General features: G+C 39.2%; 3 protein-coding genes across 3 annotated transcripts; 2 read left to right on the top strand and 1 right to left on the bottom strand.

Annotated features, from left to right (window-relative positions):
* Positions 1-460: 460 nt before the first annotated feature.
* LOC137837379 (5-formyltetrahydrofolate cyclo-ligase-like protein COG0212) lies at positions 461-4,446 on the bottom strand. The gene is made up of 6 exons (XM_068646354.1): positions 4,005-4,446; positions 3,611-3,701; positions 1,962-2,188; positions 1,534-1,609; positions 934-1,059; positions 461-724 (listed from the first exon to the last, which is right to left on the bottom strand). Exons 1-6 carry the CDS (start codon positions 4,356-4,358, stop codon positions 567-569), a joined length of 1,032 nt encoding a protein of 343 aa, XP_068502455.1. The 5' UTR covers positions 4,359-4,446; the 3' UTR covers positions 461-566.
* Positions 4,447-5,659: 1,213 nt separating this feature from the next.
* LOC137838415 (uncharacterized) lies at positions 5,660-6,496 on the top strand. The gene has a single exon (XM_068647661.1). It carries the CDS (start codon positions 5,660-5,662, stop codon positions 6,494-6,496), a length of 837 nt encoding a protein of 278 aa, XP_068503762.1.
* A 6,888-nt stretch (positions 6,497-13,384) lies between these two features.
* Positions 13,385-13,915, top strand: LOC137838416 (uncharacterized). The gene has a single exon (XM_068647662.1). It carries the CDS (start codon positions 13,385-13,387, stop codon positions 13,913-13,915), a length of 531 nt encoding a protein of 176 aa, XP_068503763.1.
* Positions 13,916-14,642: the final 727 nt, after the last annotated feature.

The raw sequence follows: 14,642 nt of genomic DNA on the forward strand, positions 1-14,642 counted from the left end.
TTTTGTCATTTGTCTAACAAAACAAGTTTGAATAATTTTTTTATAAACACTCGGACAAAGAAAGTAAAAAAAACAATAAATTTGACTACTTAAAAATTAAATTCAATTTTTTTAATGAAAGTTATAACCATTTAGCTTCTTTAATTCATTTTAACTTATTCATAAATTAATTTTAATTCATAGAAAATTTATTTAACTTTTTCTCATTTTTTTCTTATAAATACTCATTAAAAAAACTTATTCTCAAGCCTAAATAATCCTAACAAAATTTTAGATTAGGTAAAGACTAAGACATATTCATCCCAACTCATCCTCTTGATACTTTCAACCATGAGAATGGAAGTCTTCCCCATCCAAGGCTTCTAAAAAGGCTTCATAAACAATACTCAGATGGGTTGAAAATGCTTATTTCTTTGAAGTGGCATTCATATAGCCTTTTTGCTAGAACAACAAGACTATATACACGTAAACAATTTTAAAATTAAACATTCAGTTTTCTCATTACATAACACACTAAACACCTCTAATATATACATAAATCCATCAAAACTTACATGCATATACAACTAACCCCTGCTGCGACTTCGTTTAGCAGTGGGTGGTAATTTCTCTGATGGACCAGTAGGAAGCTTCTTTCCAGTCTCTTGTTCAATCCTCTTCTTGAGCTCCCTCAGTATACGAATTTGTCCAAGCTTCTCAGGAGACAACTTGTCCCAGTAAATCCCTGCAGCAAAGATGAGATGTTGGTTATTATTTTTAACAAATATCAGAAGTTATGAACATCCAGCAAGGGAAAGAGAAACTGAAGCTACACCATTCAAGGTTGACTACTTATGCAGAAACTACATCTTTCCAATGGCATCTCAATGATTTACAGATTAAAGGGTAAGAAGAAAACGCAAAGACAGAGATAGGTTGCATTGTTTCACCAACCTTGAGGCTTTGGAATAGTCGTGTGTGTGAAAATGACCTGTGTTGGAGTACAAATGATATCCACCGGTACGTCGTGGATTAACAGTTTTTCAACTGGAATGTCGTCTACCAATTGGCAGTCATGCACTGCAAGGGTTGTTCCCATTGTGTTACATACAAAACAAGACAAATTGCCAAAAGGTAATGAATAGGGCAGTACGTTACAATATGTTATGGAGGGACTGATTGGGGAATATATTGCATTAAATTCAGTTAACATGTCAGTATTAGTGCAAGGGAACTATTTGCCCAAGATCGTTTTGCAACCCAAATAAACCTTTATAAATATAGAGGCTAGAGAATCATGCGTGGAAAAAGAAATAATATCAAGCAAGCATCCAGGCTATATAATTCTTTTAAAAGAAAAATGTTTTTTTTAAAGATGTTCCATAACCAACTTGTGTCATACCCATGTTTGAAAATCGAAATATGAAATAAGTATGAGTGTTATACATGAAGGTACTTCAACTGTTGAAATTGTGATTTTCAAAATGTTCAAGAGAAAATTTTAAAAGGACGGGCTAACAAAAGTGGTAAAGGAAGGTTAGGAACCAACACTACCTGAGGTAACAACTTGTGTTGAATCATCAATGGCTCCCATGTACCTCAGCATACCGTATTCAAGTTCTGCAAATCCCTGCATTTCAATCTTCTTAGTTGAAGGAACATTCAAGTTCAAAAGTCCATCAATAGATTAAAAGGTCACTCAATGCTCACTCATACAATGTCAGAGGAAAGTAGGGATTTTTTGTTTCATTGGAAGCTTTGAAATTAGACTTGAGGTTGGTTTCCTTCCACGAGGTATATTTCATTGGTTAGAAATTTCATGATATGTAAGCAAATAGGAAGTCAATGAAAACTTTTAAACCCTAGATCATACAGGTTGCCAGAAAATAAAAATACAATTTTGTAGTTCTAGCCTTTTAATTGATAAGTGAACTAAAAGATGAAACATGGCCATAAGAAAAGTAAAAGACATGTAAATTTACCTCTCCCTTTCCCAATCGCGCCCCTGTCCTTGGATCAACAGCAACTGATCCAATAACAATAAGATCTACCTTTATCTTTTCGTCTAACCCAATTGGTCGTCCATGCTTGGCAACCCCAACAGAAGTGCAGGCTTCCTTCATGGTATCCAAAGTTAACATACTGGATTCAAGAACAGAGAAGAAACCTGTTCTTAATCGAGGTTGAGGAGTCAACAACTTCTTGCCATCTGCAATATATATTGAATATAATATATACAGTCAGAAGAGAACTAGAGGAGAAGAAGATAAGAACTACGAGTCTTGAATTAATTAAGTTCTTAAATTTTTATTTTATTATTAAAATTTTATTAAATTGATCACAAATTCTGCTTATTCTGTTTTAGCCGGTTGATGTTTCTTAATGTTATTCACATTATGCTCAATCTAGATAATAAAGGGCCAGTAAAGAACTAGTCTGATACTCACACTTGTCAAAATAATAAGGCAAATCAAGAGCAAAGAGAGCAGGCCATCACAATCACCAAAAGGCAGGTATATCAAACTTATTAACACATGAAATATAACACTTTCAGTAAAAAAGATGTACACAATAAAAGACCATCATATCATGACCATAGATATCTTAACTCAAAAAGGTTTTATAAGACCTAATAACAAAAATACTGAGTGTTACAGGAAAATCCACCTTTAAGTACTAAGCTTTACATCAAATTATCCATTTCTGTAATGCTGTAGAATCCATATGTTACGCTAGCAGGAGCCTTCAGTGTCACAAAATCTTACATGTCCTAATAACTTAAGATTAGATACACAATGTTGTCCACATAACGAGGATTCTCAAATTGATTACTAATAAATCGATTAAATAAAACCTGAAATGTGAAGTTCAGTCTTTGACATCTAAGTCAGATCTTCACAACTCTTTCACGCCACATCAACATTACTCAAAAAATCAGAGTGTCAATGTAATTTACTCAACAAATTTGTATCTAAGGCTCACTTAAATCGGCAAAACTAATAATAGTTTACTGCGACAATATACTGTTTTACAATGACAATTAATAATCCATACTGACGATCATTCACTTTTAGCTGCACCATACCAAGACAACTTTGCACATGAAACCCTCTATATTTAGATGGAACAGTTCAGGTTCAGAAAGATGCTCCTGAGCTACATGGTGCAATCCACTAGTGCATTCATGCATGCAGTTTCATGTATCTAATTGTGTACAGCTTGTACCACTTAACTGCCAAGCAGTGTTTATTTTTCTTTCGATATTCTTCACTTAGAATAATGCTGACATTTAGACTACTCTTGCAGTCACAACAATAGCAACTGATCAACACCTGAGATTAACATGAAAAAATTTAAAACTGAGCCACCGATATTGAGAAGTAGCTAATTGGGCAGTTTTCTATGACTACAAAGGCGAGTGCTAGTAGCATTATTCTTCCACTTATCATGAGCCTATCTTTCTAAAACCTTTTCATTTCTTGTTATTTCTCACCTATCTACGATCCCTTCAAACTGAGAAAAATTGCAACAAAAACCAAAAGGCGTCAATCACACACAACTTGTTCATAAATAATATTCCCCTCCCCACTCAGCACCACATACAAAAGAAACACCAAATGAAGTATCAGACCTGAAAGAGTGAGAAACCTGACTTGTTTCTGAGGAGAATCTGGATTAATCTTTACACATTGTGCAACTTGAAAAACATCTAGCTCCCTCATCTGCCAAAACCCACATCAAACAGGTCAATTAACCCATTTCAAATCCAGGGTTAACATATTGATACTTTTTTACACTTTACACGCTTTCTTATGGAAGCTAAATCTCATCATATCCATCTCGTTCATTTCATTTCATACTATTCTACTTTAAACGATGTCATTTCATTCGATTTCCTGTAATCTGATTATATTGAAGTTCAATTAATTACCCCTTCATATTGTCTTCTCTATTTATAAAAAGTTTATCCTTGTCATGCCTTGCTTCTTAAGCGGGTTCTTCGCTTTCCATTGAGGAATGAATACCTTTTGAGCAGCGACGGAAGCCCCAACGAAATTGGGAATGCGGTGGTGAACGGGGCGGGGGTTGTTGGCGAAGTTGCGGGCCTCCATCAAGTCCCATATCCTCTTTCGGATTACCCATTTCCAGGCCTTCGGGTCGGCTGCCTCCGCCATGGCTTGCCGGGCCTCCGCGTCGAGCGCCAGCCGCTCCGCCTCGAACGTCGCCGCGTCGAAGGGCTGGTTATTCTTGTTGGTGCTGGCGGCCTCCACCTTGAAGCAGCGGCGAGGAAGCGTGGAAAGGGAAAGGGTGCAGAAAGGTGGGGCCTTCAAGGTGTTGGCTGTGACCATAAATGGATGTGATAAACGCAATGCATCCATTTTACTTCCGACGTTTCGATTTGATTTGAAATTATCGTCTGCTCCGGTTACAGGTGTACAGATGGAAAAAAAAAAATAGGAGGAAAAGAACACAGTATTGTATTTTCATAAAAAAATATAAAATAAAAAAGTTTAGTTTCATTTCATCACTATAGTTAAAAAGTATTTTAATCCTTATTCTTAAAAAAACATCTATTTTTAATTATACTGGGATGAATTTTTAACTTTTTAAATCCTTACATATATCTTACTCCTTTTTAATCTTTACAGCATAATTAATAAAAATAACATTTTGTTATCCGAAATCAATCATTGGCAGAAGTATAGTCTTTAGTTAGTCTTCTTTAATTTAAGACAGTATTTTTACATTGGATAACATGTCCATGGAAAAAAGTAAATATATATTTTAAATAAATTTTATATATTATAAAATAATTTTTCCTTGTGATCTAATAACTCGAATAAGTTATAATAATATATGGTTATAGTAATAATAGTGTGATAATAATCATAATAATAATGGTGGTCATAATAACTATAGTAATGTTGAGATCTTTTATAATAATGTGAGTGCAACAATAATGAGAAGAATTCTAGCAATAACGGTGCAAGTAATAACAGGTTTCATAATATCTGACAATAAAAAATGATTATATGTTTTATAATAAATATGATATTACAACAATGACAATAACATTAATAACGATAACATTAGTAAATGAAAAGATAGATCAAAATAATAAAAGAATAATAAATTAGTAATTGTAATTTTAATAATGGTGAGGAAGCTAAAATGGTGTTAAACATAGTTATTATGGCACAAATGATAATGATGAAAGTGATATTGATAAAGATAAAGACAACAATAAAAACAAAAATAATAATAATAACAATTATTATTATCACAATGTATGTGGTGGTATAGAAATAAGAGTAATGTATGTGATAATAATTGTATTAGATCAGAGCACTCATAACTCAGCACTTGGCGGTCAGACATTGGTACATGGCGTACGTAGGTCAGTTCGGCTTTTGGGTCAAGATAGCGGGCCATGTAATTGGGCTCCAGTTGTATGAGTAAGTCCATTTTTGCATAATTTAGGTAATCATACATGCATAAGGTCTAGTCAACTAAAGAAGGGTAATTGTGGGTCCATGAAGTCATGACCGAGAAGAGGTCAGACGCACGGCGAGAACCCTACGCAGACAGAAAGAACCAACCCAGAACAAAGGCGAGAGAGGACCTGCCTTTCCGGCAGAAGTTCTAGATGACTAACAAGGAGTTGTTGTGTATGCCATGAATGGCGGAAAAATTGAGGTTCCCCCCGAAATCTAACAGGAACTTGGGGTCGCGCAAGGAGGCTTGGTACGAGTTCCACAAGGGGTTTGGGCATGACGTGGAACACTGTATAGCCCTGGGCTACCAGCTAGCAAGCCTAATAAAAGATGGATTCTTGAAGGAGTATCTAGAAGGGAGCCAGGAGGGGTCAAAGAAAGAGATTACTTCGGCATACCAAGGACATGAGGTACCCGTCCACGGTGAGCTGAACACCATCTCGGGAGGATTTTCAGGAGGGGGGTGTTCGGCCTCCAAGCTTAAGAAGTACATGAGAGAGGTGATGGCAGTAGAGGCGCAGGGGTCTGACCAGCCAACTGAACCCGACCTTTGCTTTACCAATGCAGATTTGGGGGACGTGGTCCCACACGAGGATGATCCAGTAGTGATCTCCATTGTCACCGTGGGAAGAAAAGTACACCGAGTTCTCATTGACCAGGGGAGCTCAACTGATGTGATGTTTTGGGTAACGTTTCATAACTTGCAGTTGTCACCTGACCAGTTGAGACCATATGATGGTTGCTTGTTTGGCTTTGTTGGAGATCAGGTGGAGGTGCGGGGACATGTGGAGTTGAGGACGACCTTCTCAAATGGTGTCTCATCTTGCACGATCAGTATCAGAAATTTAGTGGTTAATGTTGTTTCGGCTTATAACTTATTTTTGGGAAGGTCCTCTTTGAACAGGTTAGGCACGGTGGCCTCGAGGAGGCACATGAAGATGAAGTTGCCCTCCCTCGAGGGAGAGGTGATCATCATCAATCTAACCAAAAGGCGACGAGGAAGTGCTACGAGAATAGCCTGAATAGCAGAATGGGAGTGTGTACGGTCACCGTCCAGGTGCGGGAGCCAAAGGTGATCATCCGAGATGAGATCACCAACGAAAGGTGACCTGAGCCTGCTGGTGAGGTTCAAGAGAAAGTGATCGAGGAGAAGAAGTTCAAGCTCGACACATCGCTAGGCCAAAATTTGCAAGACAAGATCGCTGATGTAATAGCGAGGCACATGAGTGCTTTTGCCTGGTCTTTTGCAGACATGCCTGGAATAAATCTTAACTTCTTGTGTCATAAACTCACTATGGATGAGAAGGTCAGGCCAGTAATACAGAGAAGAAGGAAGCTCAATGAAAAAAGACGTCTAGTCATCAAAGAGAAAACACAGAAGCTCTTGAAAGCTAGCTACATAAGGGAAATCCAATACCCTGAGTGGCTAGCAAACGTGGTATTGGTGAAGAAGGCAAACGGAAAGTGAAGAATATGCGTCGACTTTACAGACCTGAATAAGGCCTTTCCCAAAAATTCGTATATGTTGCCTGTATCGACCAGTCCTCGGGCGTCGTTGACCACTAGTAATGATGGGGTCACGTAAGCGGGTCCCACGAGCGGCGTGGGTCAGTGTCTCGCGAGACACGTGCGCCAAGGAATCAAAGGGTGGTCAGACATCGGTCACCAGGATGTACCGACGTGCCACTAGGCAGTGTGGAGAGGTCGGGCACCGGGACTCGAACAGTAGAGCTGGGCCACGAGAGGTGGATCCCAGACCACACACTAGTTATCAGTAAGGGAGGAGCCTAGGTCACGAGAGTCCATGCGTGTGGAGTAGATGACGCGTTCAGGCATAACACGAGTGTAGAGCCACTAGAAAGGATACGACCTTTGAGGGTCACGTTCCAGCGGTGAGCTGCATGCATGGCACGTGAATAGCTAGGGCGCTCCCAAGAAGGGTGACCCCAGAGATCAGGTGCACGAGGAGGCATCCAGGTGGTCATCCTGTCAGAGGTTGCACTCCAGTTAGGGAACCCCACGCGCTAGGTTATCCTAAGAGTGGGTAACAGTGGCGTTGGGGCCCACCCCCTCAGGAAGCCTATTTTAGGTAACAGAAACAGTGGAAACCCTAGGCTATATAAAGGGAAGTAACAAACTTAGTAAGGAATGCTATTCATTTGCGCCGCTTCACACACATAGAGTTTTACAGTTAACAGTTTTGGTGTTTTCTAGCCCTACACTGACTTGAGCGTCAGAGTGCAAACGGCCTCTAGGGTACCCTTTGCTTTGTGATTTCAGGTGTTTGATCGAAAGAAGGGAACGAACGAAGGCACAGAGAATCGGATGTGGGAGTATCGTGAGATGTACGAAGGCCCTCGAGTCAACCGGCTAGCAAACGTGGTATTGGTGAAGAAGGCAAACGGAAAGTGAAGAATGTGTGTCGACTTTATAGACCTGAATAAAGCCTGCCCCAAAAATTCGTATATGCTGCCCATCATAGATTCCTTGGTGGACCGTGCTTCAGGTTGCCGACTGCTGAGTTTTCTAGACGCGTTCTCGGGGTACAATCAAAATTGCATGCACCCCCGTGATGAGTGTAAGATCGCCTTCATGACGGAGCTTTCCAACTACTGTTATAAGGTCATGCCTTTTAGGTTGAAGAATGTCGACCCCACCTATCAGATGTTGATGGATAGGATTCTCACCCCCATGATTGGGCGAAACGTACAAGCATATGTAGACGACATGGTTGTCACCTCAGCAAAAAAGGATCAGTACGTTGCTGATTTGGAAAAGCTATTCACCACAATAGCTAAGTATAACCTAAAGCTGAACCCGGAGAATTGTGTGTTTGGGGTAGAAGCAGGGAAGTTCTTAAGGTTCCTGCTCACTAAACGAGGGATAGAAGCGAACCCGAACAAATGTGCAGCAATCATAGGGATGAGAAGCCTTGCCACGGTGAAGGAAGTACAGCAGCTGACTGGGCTTATGGTCGCCTTGTCCAGGTTCTTATCAACAGGAGGAGATAAGGGGTACCCTTACTTCCAATGCTTGAAGAAGAACAACCGTTTCACATGGAGCCACGAGTGTGAAGATGTGTTCCTCAAGTTGAAGAAGTACTTGGCTAGCCCGCCTGTCCTATGTAAGCCGCTACCAGGTACTCCCCTTCGTCTTTATTTTGTAGTTACAGATCGGGCAATCAACTCGGTATCATGCAGGAGCATGATCAGGCTTAAAGGCCTATTTACATCGTGAGTAAGGTGCTACAAGGGCCGGATGTACGATATCAAATCATCAAAAAGGTAGCCTTAGAAGTGGTATTTGTAGCTCGGCAACTGCGCCCCCATTTCCAGAGTTTCATGATGATAGTAATGATCGATCTCCCAATCCGCAAGGTCCTCCAAAAGCCCAATATAGCAGGTTAGATGGTACGTTGGGCAGTCGAGTTGTTTGAGTTCGACGTATAGTACGAACCCAAGGGGCCTATCAAGGGCCAGGTATATGCTAATTTCGTGGTAGGCTATCTTTAGAAGCCACCCAAGTAGACAGTGGTGATATTCAGTGGATGGATCTAACGGACTGTTGATCGAGCAGGCCCTGAGATTTGCCTTCAAGGCCATCAATAACCAGGCTGAGTATGAAGCCTTGGTAGCTGGAATGTTGTTGGCCAAAGAACTGGGCACTCGAAGCTTGTTGGTAAAAAGTGACTCGTTGTTGATAACCAGGCAAGTCACAGGTGAGTACCAGGCCAAAGATCCACAAATGGCCTCGTACTTGAGGTATGTTACACTTTTGAGGGAAAATTTCCCCACGTTCTAGCTAGTGCATGTCCCAAGGGAGCATAATGCCCGAGCAGACCTATTATCCAAGTTGGCAAGCTCAGGAAAGGGAGGTCGATAGAGGTCAGTTATTCAGGAAACCTTTGTTGAACCAAGGGGGAGTAATCATTATGTTCTTACTAAGGAAGATCTGGTATATATTTTCTGCATCATGAAGAAGATCAAAATCAATTGGATCCACATCATCAAAAAGCACATGCAAAAGGGTATGAGGTTAAGTGACTATCACTATCCATATGCTGTTTTAGTATCTAAATTTCTACTCTATTTTGAAGTGAACCTTGAAGATGAAACTTCTGAGTTGGTCAAGTCAACTCAAGAGTTGAACAATGAATCACTCAGCAAAATGGGTTTTACCAAAGTAGGTGGAAAATGGATTAGTAAGGATGGTGACCTTGGTGCCTCATCTAGTGGTGTTGCTGATCTTGAACAAGATGAACCTGTTGATATGGATGTTCAACATGAAGATCCACCTGAAGATTATCCAGATGTTAGACCAAGTGTTGGTGCTGGAAATCAAGAAGAAAGGATGCAAACAATGTCTCCTTTTGAAAGACTCATGGTGAATAGGCTTGATAGCTTTGCTGAAAATCAAAGAAACCTCCATGATCTTTGTGTTAGTAATTTCCAGAGGATTGACAACAGGTTTGACAACATGGATGCACGCTTCATGACTCTAGATGAACAAATTGAAGCTGTCCAGAATCAAATCTTTGATCTTCAGTTTGCTGATTATGATGAATGAAGAAAAAAAACCGGTTGAATTATCGAAACAACCGATTGTTTTTGGTGGTTATATCTGGTGTTTTAAATTTTTTCTTTCCTTCTGCTGTTACTGCTTTAATTCTGATGTAATCAAAACAATATCTTGTTTTATCCCTTCTCTTTGTCTATTTGTGAAGACAAATAGGGGGAGATATATATGTTGTGTTTAAATTTCTGTTTTTTTAGTTGTTAAAACGGTTTGGATGAGCAATATTTGTTTCTGATATTTAGCTTTGATCTTTAAATCTTATATCTGTGCTAACCAAATATTAGAAGTTCTATGCTTTGTTCAAAACTGTATCTTGCAGGAACTGCTTCAGATTCAATCAGGTACAACACAAGCATCAGGGATTTGTCTTCATCAAATAGGGGGAGATTGTTAAACCAAGTGGTGTTCAAGCTTTGAAGAATCCAAACCCTTTGAAGGATGATGAAGCCTTGGCTGTGCTTGTTGTTGCTGTGCTGGTTTAGTCTAGTTCTGGGGTAGTTTGAGTGTTGTAATCCACCCCTTGATCGAATCTAAAGCATAGACATTCTCAATCTTTGTGAAAGTAAAATGTTTTCAAACTAAGTTAAAACAACCGATTGTTTTGTCGAAACAACTGATTGTTTACACTTAGATGTTTTGAAAAAAGATTTGAAAACTGTTTTTCAAATGGTTAAGCTGTTAAAACCAAAACAACCGATTGATTCGAGGAAACAACCGATTGTTTGTTTTGGGACCATAACAGAAAAACTGTTTTATCTTTGACTGAGCTTTAAATGATTTAACTGATTACGCTCCAGTCATTAAATGCTTTGACCAATCTTTTAATGCAATTTAAGAGTTTGTTAAGATTTGATAACAAACTACATCTTTGAATAAATTCAGAAAAACAGATTTGAAGATTAATCTTTGACAAGTTTTTGCTAAGAGTTTTTGAGTTTTTCAAAGATCTGAGATTGCTGAAAGTTTGTGATTAATCAAAGTTGTGGAATAGGATTCAGCTTGTATTGATTTCAGATTATCTTCTGTAACAAGTGTAATCCTTGTAACTCTGTAAAGCAAGTTTCGTTTATGTGTTTGCTGAGATTGGTTGTGTTCTTGAGGGGATCAAGATCAACAATCTTAGTGTTGGTGTGTTGGCCAAGAAGAGTGTGTGTCTTGAGGTGTTCAAGGTCACTTTCTTGGTTGTGGTGTAAGTGATCAAGTTGTGATTGCTTAGTGGATTTTCTCAGGGTTTCTGAGAAGACTGGATGTAGCTCTGGGTTTGGAGTGAACCAGTATAAACATATGTGTGCAATCTCTCTATCCTTAACTCTTTAAATTCAGTTTTGTTTGTTGTTTACTGGTTTAAACAACCGATTGTTTCTGTGAAACAACCGATTGTTTTTCTGGTACTGCTGTTTTTAATTGCTGTTTTGGCAAACTGAATTTCTTATCAATTGTTTCTTGTACTTTAAACAATTCACCCCCCCCCCCCCTCTAGTTTAAAGCCATCCATTATGACAACCTTAAAGTCACCCAGGACCGTTGCGGATGGAACAATGGAGGTCAGTCATGCAGAAATTGTTGAAGATGGTTGCTGCCCCTTCAAGACATGTGTTTGATGAAGCCATTTGTGTAAATTCCCTTAGTATTTACATTTGCTTTAAGAATGTCTTAGTTATAGTTTAGAGGTTGTTTAGAGTAGGCTTTTTCTAGGTAACTCACCTCTTAACTCCTGACCATGTGATAAGAGCAAGCACAAGTTTTATGAAACTGTTTTTCATGTTTTTGTTGAAATATCTCTTACTGCATAGAAAATGAATATGTTCTTTTCTAAATAAATAGATTCTTTTCTTAAACTGATGTTTTGATAAAGTGCATTTGAAAATCAGGTTTTATGCATCAAGTATCTTAACTAAGTTTTCATTCCATCAAAACGATTGTGTTTCACTTGTTAAAATGTTTCTGTTATCGTTTTGAAAATGAATCTGTTCATTTGTAAATGAATAGATTCTTTTTAGTCTGGTGCCATGCTTACCTTTAAAAGGTTTTTTTTCATTTTATCCTTGCACCAAGGTGTTTGACTAAGTCTTCTACATATAACAAATTCTTTAACAACCTTTGAAAATAAATCTGTTCATTTTATTTTCAATCAGTTCTTTTTGTAACAACTTTAACTGTTTTTTAAAGTTAGTTATAAAAATGTTTTCCTATAAAAAGAAAGTTTGTTCCTGCGTTTAAATGTTGTTCATACAATTGAAAAAACTGGTTTTACAACAGAGAAATAAGAGATTTCAGAGGATTAGCACGAGTTCTTCAAAGATTTTCCAAATCACATCGTGTGCTTGTTCTTGGTTGGTTCTAAGGCTTGGTTAGAGGTGTTGTCACTGTGTGAGCAATCTGTTCTACTGGTTTAAGGCAGATTTCTGCATTCTCTATCAGGTGTATTCGTTTCTTTCTTCAATTCCTTGTAAAGTGTGGTTGTAAACTCTTCTTGATAGGGTTTCTTGAAGAGTGGTGTGTGCTGGAATAATGTTTTTCAGCAAAGTTTGCCATGTTCTTGTAGGGTTCAAGAACAATGGTTTTTGTAATTGTTTTGAATTGTGGTTTAGTGGATTTCACCTTGGATTAGGTGAAGACTGGATGTAGCTCATTGGAGTGAACCAGTATAATTGCTTTGTGTTCATTCTCTCTTAATCCCTGCACTCAATAACTGCTGAATAATCTAAACTGTCAAGAAATAAATCTATTCAATTGTAATTGAATCTGTTCTTTCTGGGCACGTGTATACTGTTCTTGATTTTCTGGAAAACTCCCTAAAGAACTTCTGCATAAGTCTCTATGTGTTGAAACATCAGTGAAATTCATGTTCTGTGAAAGATTAATACAATTTGTTAAGTGGTTTTAAAAACATGCATTAACATTGCATTCAAAGGTTGTGCTCAACTATTGTAGCTCTCTATGTTAATTCTGTGAAAATCAATTTAATCTTTGCCTGCATATCATCTAACTCAATTCTAAAATCAAAAGTCTTTCACCTGAGATAAATGCCTTAAAGTACACAAACAGTATAAAAATAAATTTGTTCATTGCTAAATAAATCGATTTATTTTCTGTGTACTATTCTAAATTATGAATCTGCGTGAAAGTTTTAAAAGCTCAATTCACCACTCACCCCCCTCTTGAACTTTGGCACTATTGAACTCAACAACAGAAACCTTAGAGGTCAGCTCGATAAAAGAAAGGAGGCACTGATCATTGACACAAAAAACGTTGAAGGTGCCCAAGATATGCACTTATGGCTTGTTGGGGGAAAGTTGTTAGAGGTCTTACAGGTCAACGTAGTGAAGACCTAGATGACGCCATATCAGTGCTACCTTGCTGATGGTAGGCTCCCGGTAGATCCCATAGAGGCAAAGGCAATTAAGAGGAACCCAGGAGGGTATACCCTGGTGGACGAAAACTTGTTTCGTCATGGCTACACTCATCCTATCCTCACATGTGTAAGTGGGGATCAATGTACCCGTATCAAGGCAGAGCTCCATGAAGGCATTTGTGGAAGCCATGTCGGAGGGAAAGCTCTCTCCTTGAAGGTCGTTCGAGCTGGGTATTATTGGCCAACTATGAGGGAGGATTGCATGCGACATGCACAGCGATGCGAGCAGTGTCAGAAGCATGTTGATTGGCATCACGCACCCCCCGAGGAGTTGCGATCAATACATAGCCCCTGGCCTTTCCATACTTGGGGAATAGACCTCTTGGGTCCTTTCCCTTTGGCAATTAGTCAGATGAAGTATCTCGTGGTGGCTATTGAGTACTTCACCAAGTGGTTAGAAGCTGAACTAGTTGCGCAGATAACCGCCCACAAGGTTCAACACTTTGTGTAGAGAAACATTGATGTCGTTTTGGGATCCCAAGGCACTTGGTGTCCAATAATGGTACCTAGTTTGCAAGCCAGTAATTATACAAGTTGTGCACGGAGCTCAGGATCAGACAGGTGTTTGCCTCTGTGGGGCATCCTCAGATGAATGACCAGGTTGAGTCTGCCAATATAGTCTTGCTCAGAGGTTTGAAGAGGAGGTTGGAGAAAGCTAAGGGGACCTGGTCAACCGAGGTGCCTCGATTTTTGTGGGCCTACCACACCACTCTTCAGTCCACCACAAAGGAAACACCCTTCAGTTTGGTATATGGGTCGGACGCCATGATACTCGTACAGATCCAGGAAAGCTCATTCCAAAACTTCGTGATAGAAGAATCTAACGAAGGGGGGAAGGTTAACCTAGACCTACTCGACGAGGTGTGAGAACAAGCATATATCAAAGCTAAAGCTTTGAAGAGAAGGGTGGAGTTGAAGCAGAAGTCCAAGCTGAGACCTCGGCAATTCTGAGTTCCCGACTTAGTAATGCGAAAGGCTTATCCTTACTAGCTGAAGAGTAAGCTTTCTCCCAAATGGATTGGCCCATTCCGTGTGGTGGACTGAGAGAGTGTGCCCCTGAACATAATATTTTCCTATTGAGTATGCTTTCAGTTGAGATTAGATTCTCGTGATGGAAAGTTGTTACAAGAGGTAAGCTATAAAAGGGACTTGAGACCCCAGGTAAAGATACGTTGTTT

Source organism: Phaseolus vulgaris, chromosome 4 (assembly GCF_000499845.2).
Source record: "Phaseolus vulgaris cultivar G19833 chromosome 4, P. vulgaris v2.0, whole genome shotgun sequence".
Lineage (NCBI taxonomy): Eukaryota > Viridiplantae > Streptophyta > Magnoliopsida > Fabales > Fabaceae > Phaseolus > Phaseolus vulgaris.